General features: G+C 39.4%; 1 protein-coding gene across 1 annotated transcript; it reads left to right on the forward strand.

Moving 5' to 3' along the window:
- Positions 1-7,157: 7,157 nt before the first annotated feature.
- LOC134874058 (large ribosomal subunit protein uL29) lies at positions 7,158-9,488 on the forward strand. Its single transcript, XM_063898046.1, has 4 exons — positions 7,158-7,297; positions 7,792-7,928; positions 8,934-9,015; positions 9,299-9,488. Exons 1-4 carry the CDS (start codon positions 7,295-7,297, stop codon positions 9,446-9,448), a joined length of 372 nt encoding a protein of 123 aa, XP_063754116.1. The 5' UTR covers positions 7,158-7,294; the 3' UTR covers positions 9,449-9,488.
- The last annotated feature ends 198 nt before the right edge of the window (positions 9,489-9,686 follow it).

Genomic DNA, 9,686 nt, shown 5'->3' on the forward strand with positions numbered 1-9,686 from the left:
CGTATGTATTGTTACGCTTATATCCCGTTTTTTTTGGCGCTGGTGTGAGGTCATGACATGTACAGTACAATACTTGTCATGGTGTCGAGATTACATCCAATCTGTGCAGCCACTTTGAGTATTTAGAGGAAGTTATATGAATATACTCTGGAGTGGCAAACTAATGAAAGGGGCCCTATTATCCTTTTTGCGGTTCTCGCTTTTCTGTATTTTGTTATAGGTTTGTTTGGTGTGGACTTCACATCCTCTAGGGGGGTCCGGGGTACCCCGGGCAGATTTTTAAAACATTTTAAAGTGAATTGCATGCATCTGGTTCACTTTGAGAGCAAAATGAAGAGGATACATCTAATATACAGTGGGGCAAAAAAGTATTTAGTCAGCCACCAATTGTGCAAGTTCTCCCATTTAAAAAGATGAGAGAGGCCTGTAATTTTTATCATAGGTACACTTCAACTATGAGAGACAGAATATGAGAAACAATCCAGAAAATCACATTGTAGGATTTTTAATGAATTAATTGGTAAATTCCTCGGTAAAATAAGTATTTGGTCACCTACAAACAAGCAAGATTTCTGGCTCTCACAGACCTGTAACTTCTTCTTTAAGAGGCTCCTCTGTCCTCCACTCGTTACCTGTATTAATGGCACCTTTTTGAACTCGTTATCGGTATAAAAGACACCTGTCCACAACCTCAAACAGTCATACTCCAAACTCCACTATGGCCAAGACCAAAGAGCTGTCAAAGGAGACCAGAGACAAAATTGTAGACCTGCACCAGGCTGGGAAAACTGAATCTGCAATAGGTAAGCAGCTTGGTGTGAAGAAATCAACTGTGGGAGCAATTATTAGAAAATGGAAGACATACAAGACCACTGCTAATCTCCCTCGATCTGGGGCTCCACGCAAGATCTCACCCCGTGGGGTCAAAACGATCACAAGAACGGTGAGCAAAAATCCCAGAACCACACGGGGGGACCTAGTGGATGACCTGCAGAGAGCTGGGACCAAAGTAACAGAGGCTACCATCAGTAACACACTACGCTGCCAGGGACTTAAATCCTGCAGTTCCAGACGTGTCCCCCTGCTTAAGCCAGTACATGTCCAGGACCGTCTGAAGTTTGCTAGAGGGCATTTGGATGATCCAGAAGAGGATTGGGAGAATGTCATATGGTCAGATGAAACCAAAATAGAACCTTTTGGTAAAAACTCAACTCGTCGTGTTTGGAGGAGAAAGAATGCAGAGTTGCATCCAAAGAACACCATACCTACTGTGAAGCATGGGGGTGGAAACATCATGCTTTGGGGCTGTTTTTCTGCAAAGGGACCAGGACAACTGATCCGTGTAGAGGAAAGAATGAATGGGGCCATGTATCGTGAGATTTTGAGTGAAAACCTCCTTCCATCAGCAAGGGCACTGAAGATGAAGCGTGGCTGGGTCTTTCAGCATGACAATGATCCCAAACACACCGCCAGGGCAACGAAGGAGTGGCTTCGTAAGAAGCATTTCAAGGTCCTGGAGTGGCCTAGCCAGTCTCCAGATCTCAACCCCATAGAAAATCTTTGGAGGGAGTTGAAAGTCTGTGTTGCCCAGCGACAGCCCCAAAACATCACTGCTTTAGAGGAGATCTGCATGGAGGAATGGGCCAAAATACCAGCAACAGTGTGTGGAAACCTTGTGAAGACTTACAGAAAACATTTGACCTCTGTCATTGCCAACAAAGGGTATATAACAAAGTATTGAGATGAACTTTTGTTATTGACCAAATACTTATTTTCCACAGTCATTGGAAAATTAATTCATTAAAAATCCTACAATGTGATTTCCTGGATTTTTTTTTCTCATTCTGTCTCTCGTAGTTGAAGTATACCTATGATAAAAATTACAGGCCTCTCTCATCTTTTTAAATGGGAGAACTTGCACAATTGGTGGCTGACTAAATACTTTTTTGCCCCACTGTAACTGTGTAGTCTTGGTAAGGGGAGGGGGCACAACTCTCACACTAATATGAGAAATAAAAAATACAAATATTAAAATATTTTTTTTCAATTTCAAAATGTTCATTTGGGTAGGCTTTAAGGATTGTAGGTGGGCTGAAGTCCACCTAAAATAGGCCTAGCTATGCCAGTGGTGTGCTCCCTCACTCTCCATCTGTGCCCCTCTCTATCTCTCACACATAGGAAACGAAAATCTAAAAATGTACAATAATTGACACACACACACTCACACTCAAAGACACCCCATCCAATAGACACACACTCCGTCACACAGACAGACATGCATACCTCTGCTCAGCCAGATTTCTTGTAAATGTCACACACCATGATATTGACAGAAATCAGTATTAAGACCAGAGGCCAGTTATTGTCAGCCATTAAGATTGTGTGCACTGTCTCTCACACACTCTCACTTAATCATGCGAAAACTACTTTTATATTACTGCATGTTGCTTCTTTGAACTAAATTGGCATTCATTGCCTTGAACAATCCTTTACAAATCTGGCTTACAATATTTAAATGTTTGTGTAAAAAATCATGACTGAGGTAGGTTCACACAGGCAGCATTCAAGGCCCTCTCACACATATCTGGGTCAATTCAGAATTATGGGTACATTTTGAGTTTAGACAAGAGTGAAAAAAAAAAGTTTTTTTCTGTATTTTTTTCTTTCATTTCTCAGAGAGAATACTTTATATTTTACTCTTCCAGTATTTGCCACGCTTAATCATGTAAGAATTTTAATATTTTAACAGATAATCGGTGAACTAAGAGTAAAATCTGTCAACTCTGTTATGGACAAAGTGGGTTGAATATTTATTGTACTAAAATGCAATACATGTTTAAATGATGTCTTCCCTGAGAGAACATTTGTCCCTATATCAATTAATTAAAACTTAAGCTTTCTAGGGTTAATATTATTTTTTCAGGAGTTAAAACACTGAGACGTTTCATTGAAAAGTTGCCAAGGGCCCTTTCATTTTCTCATAATTAGGCTATAGATTTAAAAATTAATCAAATGCTTAGAAATGTCCTGTAATGAGTAAGTTAGTCATGACACATCTTCTGTTTTTTTGTTGACAATAAAATGCATTTAATTGTCTTTTTTTTTTAACAAAACATAGGACAAACAGAGTTGACGTGACTCGAACAGAGTTGACATAACAGAGTTGACACACCATGAACTTAAGTCCAAACCAGTAACATTGCAATTTTAAAAACTTGTCTTTAAAAAATGTGAACACATTTTACATGACTGGTAGCAACATCTATAAAGTTGTACATTTTAAGTTGTAAATTTGTTTACATTGTCAATATCACAAAATCACAATATAACGAACCCCCTCCACCCCCAACCCACTTGTAGGCCACCATCCTGTTCATCTATAAACTCATTGATTTGATCAATAACAATGCAACAAAATAATAGTCCCTGCATAAAAAAATATTCAGCAATTTCAGACCATATTTCTTTGTCTATTTCAACATGGCGCGTTGGCACTTTGGTAGGTTGTGGGATGATTCTGAGGGAAATTAAAAACTTGTCTTTCAAAAATGTGAACACATCGTACATTAACTGGTAGACTGCATCAGAACATCTATAAAGTTGAAAATGTTAAGTTGTTAATTTGTTTACATGTTGTCAATATCACAATATAACACCCCCCTCCACCCCACCATCCTGTTCATCTATAAAATCATTGATTTGATAATTGATTTGATCAATAAGAATGCAACAAAATAACAAATGCACCCTGCCCCCAGTCCCTGCAGTAAGAATTATTCAGCAATTTCAGACCATATTTCTTTGTCTATTTCAACATGGCGCGCTGTCACTTGGGTAGGTTGTGGGATGATTCTGAGGACATCATCAAAGGGATACCATAAAGTGTCCTCACGAATTGGCCTGTAGAACCTATTTTTCCCAGCCTTGTGCATGCATGTGACTTTTGCATGCGTCTCATTGACCTCAAGAATGGTTCCAGGATAAACGTCATCGTCATATTTAATGACGCACCATTGTCCAATCATCATGTCTTTGCTCCCCCACTTGATTTCTGCTGTTTGCTGTTCAGTGCAATCAGAGGAGACTGGCATGGGTTGTTCTTCAGTGCTATCAGGGAGGACAGGCTGAACAGGAAATTCAAATTTCTGCTTCAAATCACTCCTTGTTCTGCATCTTTGCTGAGCCTTTCTCCAATATTTCCTCTTCTGCCTCTTCCCCCTTTCAGTCAGAGTAGCCACTTGGCCAGTTGACCCTGCATCCCTTCTCTTCATCCATCTCTCCCTGTCTTTTTTAAAATTCGCTGCCCTCCTTTCAGGGTCAGCCTCTCACCGTGCCCTGTACTGCCGTTGCCTTTCTGCTGCCGACACCATCTTCAATTACATTTTAATGACCTGGAAAGCGACATCACACATCTCACCTTTACAGAAAAATAACTCTCAATTATATATTAACTACAGCAAAATGGTCAAAAGTGACTGAAAACGTGACTGTTAGTCGCTGTCAACTCTGTTATCATGAAAATGTAACAGAGTTGACAATAACAGAGTTGACATTTTCCACCATTTTGTGTCTAACTCCATGTGCTATCTTAGAACCAGACAACACATGCCATGACTAAAACCACAACTTTATGAATTTCCATCATATATATATATTTTAAGAAATGATGGAGAGATTCACTAAAACATCATACAAACAGAGTTGACGCTTAATAAATATACTCTTGGTTTGTTCTCAACATTTTGCACAAATTATTAAGAGAGAAAGATAAACATACCATTGTTCCCTCCAAGGAAGAGAGGAAAAGGAAGGGACATCACTTGGTGCAGGTCACATGGTTTTATTTGAATGCTGTAGGGTTTTTTTATGTAGTTTTATGCCAGACATAACAGAGTTGACAGAGCTCTGGGACAGGTACATTTTTTATTTTTTAAATATCAAGATCAGCTGTGTTAGAGGAAAATAACATTCTGTGCAACTGATTATATACATATTTATAGATTTATCATAAAAAATCTGCAAATTTTGGTGAATTATGTAATATTTATTCAAGTTGAAAATGTGAATTTCTGTCCTGGGACAGGCAATTTTGATGGTTTTGGAGGGTGTGGGAATCATTTGATGAATATTTAACAAATAAATTGTGCATAAAATGTACTCCAAACATTGTTGTTTTTTTACATACAGTCTATTTAGTGATAATATTGAAAGCAGGGTCTGAAAATATTTTTTTAGGAGAAAATAATTAACATTGTTTTTGCTGGGACACCAAATGTAACCGCAATTCTGAAATGACCCACCTACAACCGCAAAGTGTTACCGTTTTGATTTGACAACTCTTTATTGAGTTATTATGGTTTTATCTGAGTTTTATTTTCTCCGTTCAGAGCAGATCTCTCCCTTCACTGTCACATAGTGGAGTAAAGCCCGCCTCCGGTACTGCAGGATCTGCATTCTGATTGGCTAAAGCACCTCGGTGTCGAAAACTCTGTGTAACCATTGGCCTAGAACTTGTGTGTTGTTAACCCTTTGTGAACTGAGATACATATGCGCACAAAAACCACACACAATTAAAATTCGATATGAACTGAGACTGGGCAAAGAGCTGCATGCGGCTCGAGAGTTGGCCACCCCTGCAGTAGAGGCACAAAATACAAGTATTCTGTCAATTTTTCTTTAGGGTGTTTTATCATGACATTTGGAGTGTGTGGTGGGGAAACAATACACAGGGTTGGGGGTTATTTAAAAATGTATCACAAAATAAAATGAATGTAACCTGATTACGTTACTAAAATGTTTTATGTAAAATAGCAGAACAATGTGAACTTAAAAAAGAAGAAGCCACATATTTTGTATCAAAAAAATATCATCCGTGCAGAGATTTGCCTTTGATTAGGCTAATTCAGGTTATGGACCAACAATGAAAGCCATGAGCACATAAATGATGGGGGAAAATGGGGGGGAGGGCAAGGAAGGACAAGGAAACAATACAAACTTTTTTAGTTTACTTGTGGATATGGATTAAGACCATCCATAGTATTTTAACAAATGCTGTGTCCACTTACTCAACTGTCAAAAAGAAGAAAACCACAACAATTACAGGCAATGTAATACATGTGGTATTCTGTATCTAAAAATGTATAGCAATCCTGCAAGTACATTTTTAACAGTACTTTTTAAATGTAACTTTAAGGGAACTTTTACAGTTTCATTTTTCTGTATCCTGATTACAAAATCCTCTTACATGATATAAATGACTCCCCAAGCATATAGAATGTAACATCCCCCTTTCTTTTTACTACAACCTGTACTGATTAGGGTTTTATGAATCAAAAATAAAGTATTTTTGAAGAAACAGTCAAGTTATAGTAGAGGTTTATAGTACTTTTATACACTTTTAAAGTCTTTTTTTAAGGGTTCAGTGAGCAGTGAGGCTATACAACAACACTGAATACATTTAGAAGAAGAAGAAGAAGAAGAAGAAGAAGAAGAAGAAGAAGAAGAAGAAGAAGAAGAAGAAGAAGAAGAAGAAGAAGAAGAAGACATACTTTATTAATCCCTTACAGGGAAATTGCTTTTCTCTACTCTGTTGTGTTGACACACATTACACACACAGAGGATATACATGCACAAACACAGAGGAAATACATGCACATACAACCACATGCAGAGGAGAGGTGGCAAAGCAGAGAGGCAGCCAGGTACCCGGCGCCAAGGGAGCAGATAGAGGTTAGGTGCCTTGCTCAAGGGCACCTCGGCAGTGGCCTAGGAGGAGAACTGGCACCTCTCTAGCTACCAGCTCATTCCATATTTTTAAATCATATTTAAATCATATTCTTAACTAGATGAATACATATGATCAGAGTCTTATCATCATGATGTGACTAACCTTCTACTAAAGTGCTTAAAAACTCAGATCTTGTAAAATGAGAAGCACCTGGAATACATTTAAAGTGTCAAGGCTGGAAATATTTCCAGTCTGGGTGTTTTCCTTTTAATACAGAACACAAACATTGTGTTGTTGTAGCATTTTAAGTCTAGAATATGAAGAGAAAACTAAATCTAACGATTGCCCGGTTTTTCTGGTTTTGTATGATTTACTATTCGGAAGGATTTATATTATATTCCCGAAAGGTTGATTTGATTTGTGCGCTGTTCCCCGCTTCGCCGTCAGTAGCGCTGTTTGTATTTCCTCATAACGGAAGTTTGAGCGGTGAGGAAGAAACTCTCCGGAAGCTACTTTTTCTCTGCACGCGGTGCGTCCGGCCTTTCCGACAGGGCTGCGAGAAGGAACATGGTGAGAAGCTCGACACTCGCCCAAAAACTATGTTTTTTGTCATGTTTATCTGAAGTAAACCGTATTCGTTTTAGTTGTACGTTAACATAAGCTATTCATGTTGATATCCCTGCGTATATTGATAAGTAGGCTGCCACTGGAATGTAATAAAATGTAAAATTCTTAAGCGCTGCTTCTGACAGACGGGGCTGAGCTGCTAGCAGCAGGCTAATGGATACATGTCTGGCTAACGATAGCCTGCCAGCTAATATTGCTACATTACAATAACGGCTTGTCTACAACCATTAGCTTTGTAAATAGCATAACTGATAGCTACTGCTTACTATGTAAGGACAGGCACAATATTACTACTTTAAAGCGGTTTTCTAAAGTAGCTCTGTTATCCACAACGAGCCGCATTACCTCGTCTGACTCGTGTCGGGAAGATATGTCTGGGGTGGCGTGAGACCAATGTGCTGCTTTCTCTCATACATTTTTATTTTGTAATGGTCCAGGCCAAGATCAAGGCAAGAGATCTGCGGGGCAAGAAGAAGGAAGAGCTGCTCAAGCAGCTGGATGACTTGAAGAATGAGTTGTCCCAGCTCCGTGTGGCCAAGGTTACCGGAGGAGCCGCTTCCAAGCTGTCCAAGATGTAAGTAACGTTGTTCCCGGTATGGAAATGTGTTTAACTGTGGGGCACACTTTCCCACCAACTCTTCCTTGCTATAAGGTAGCCTATTCAGAACCATGCAGTGTGATTCAGGGCGTCATTCATTTACTGTCTGCCTATTATTCATCATCCACAAGAATCACACCAGTGTCACTTAATAAGAATTCTGACTTTAATTTGAAACCTGCCTATAAATGTTGATGCTAATACTGAAACTACCATAGGCCAAACCTTAAAAAGACAAAACACAACTCTTTGGGAATTATATTAAGTCCCATCTCTAAACTTTGCCTTTCTTGTAACTCATTTACATCTTTAAAGAGATGTTGGCAGCACTAATTTCAGTTGGTGAAATGCTCTAGGTAAGTGGATGTCCCTTATGAGCTGTGAGGTGTTTATGTCTAGGGAGGGGGCGCTGCTGTATTGACCTTTCACTGCCAATGTTGGCGCTATAATTTGCTGTTTAGGTTCAGACTACTGACTATTTTTAATCCGTGGTTTAACGTTGGAGATAGCCATGTACAGTATTATAGTGAAATGTTATTGCTAGATGTTTGGCACCCCCTCTCTGCCTGCAGTGAGTGCTTTAATGCCTCAATGTAACTTGTAAATGAGGTAAGTTAAATCTTCCATTAAGTTAAAATAATTAACTGGGCTACAGGAACATTCTGACTTTCATATACTGGTATACTATGCATTGCCAGAGTAAACCGGTTATAAATCAGACTTACAATTGTTAATGGAATGTACATGTGTACCTTCACTGGCTTACTGCTTCAACATTAGTCACATTTAATAAACCATTGTAGCTCAGGCTTGTATTCTCTGAAATGGCAGCATTTTGAAATGTGAAGTGACGTTAATCATGTCAGAACAGTCACTTCTCTGTATTCTCTCATGGTGATCTGACAGGATTTATGTTTTGCAAACACTAATCGCATATGTAAAATGTGCTGTGCTAATCCACTGTGACTTTGTTCTCTGCAGCCGTGTGGTCCGCAAGTCCATCGCCAGAGTCCTGACTGTAATCAACCAGACACAGAAGGAGAACCTGAGGAAGTTCTACAAGGTGAGCGAGCAGTTTCCCGTTGGCAGTAACCACCCCCCAGCCCCACTGTGTGTGGTTCTCTCGTCGAAGATGATAAATGTTGTGCTGATGTTGTGCTGATGCATTCACAACTGCTTACCAAAAGACTGAGACTTGAGATGTGTTCCTAAATAATCAATGTGTGAAATACTTCTCATGAAGACATCACTTTGAAGTATAAACTGTTCCTGTCCTTCACTATTGTCTCTTTGCATTTTCACCAAATGTTTTCAGCTCCACTGAAAGTTACTTTCCTTTCTTCCAGGGTAAGAAGTACAAGCCCCTGGATCTGAGACCCAAGAAGACCAGAGCTCTGCGCCGCCGGCTCAACAAGCATGAGGAGTCTCTGCGGACCAAGAAACAGCAGAGGAAAGACCTCCTCTACTCAGTCCGCAAATTTGCAGTCAAAGCTTAGAGGCTTTTTCTATTGACAAAATAAAATCTGTTAGACAAAACAGTCTGTTCAGTTTTCTCTCCGACACACGTTATCTCTTGCACTTCAGTAACACTTGAACTGGTGTCTTTGTCCATCAAAGCAATTCTGATCACAAACCATGCACAAAGGTTTCTGCAGGTGTGACATGGAGATTTTGACAATGGCCTTTTGGTGTCATTACCCCCTCAAGTCTGCAAGAAATGTTGATTAGTGATTT

This window comes from Eleginops maclovinus, chromosome 12 (genome assembly GCF_036324505.1).
Source record: "Eleginops maclovinus isolate JMC-PN-2008 ecotype Puerto Natales chromosome 12, JC_Emac_rtc_rv5, whole genome shotgun sequence".
Taxonomy (NCBI): Eukaryota; Metazoa; Chordata; class Actinopteri; order Perciformes; family Eleginopidae; genus Eleginops; species Eleginops maclovinus.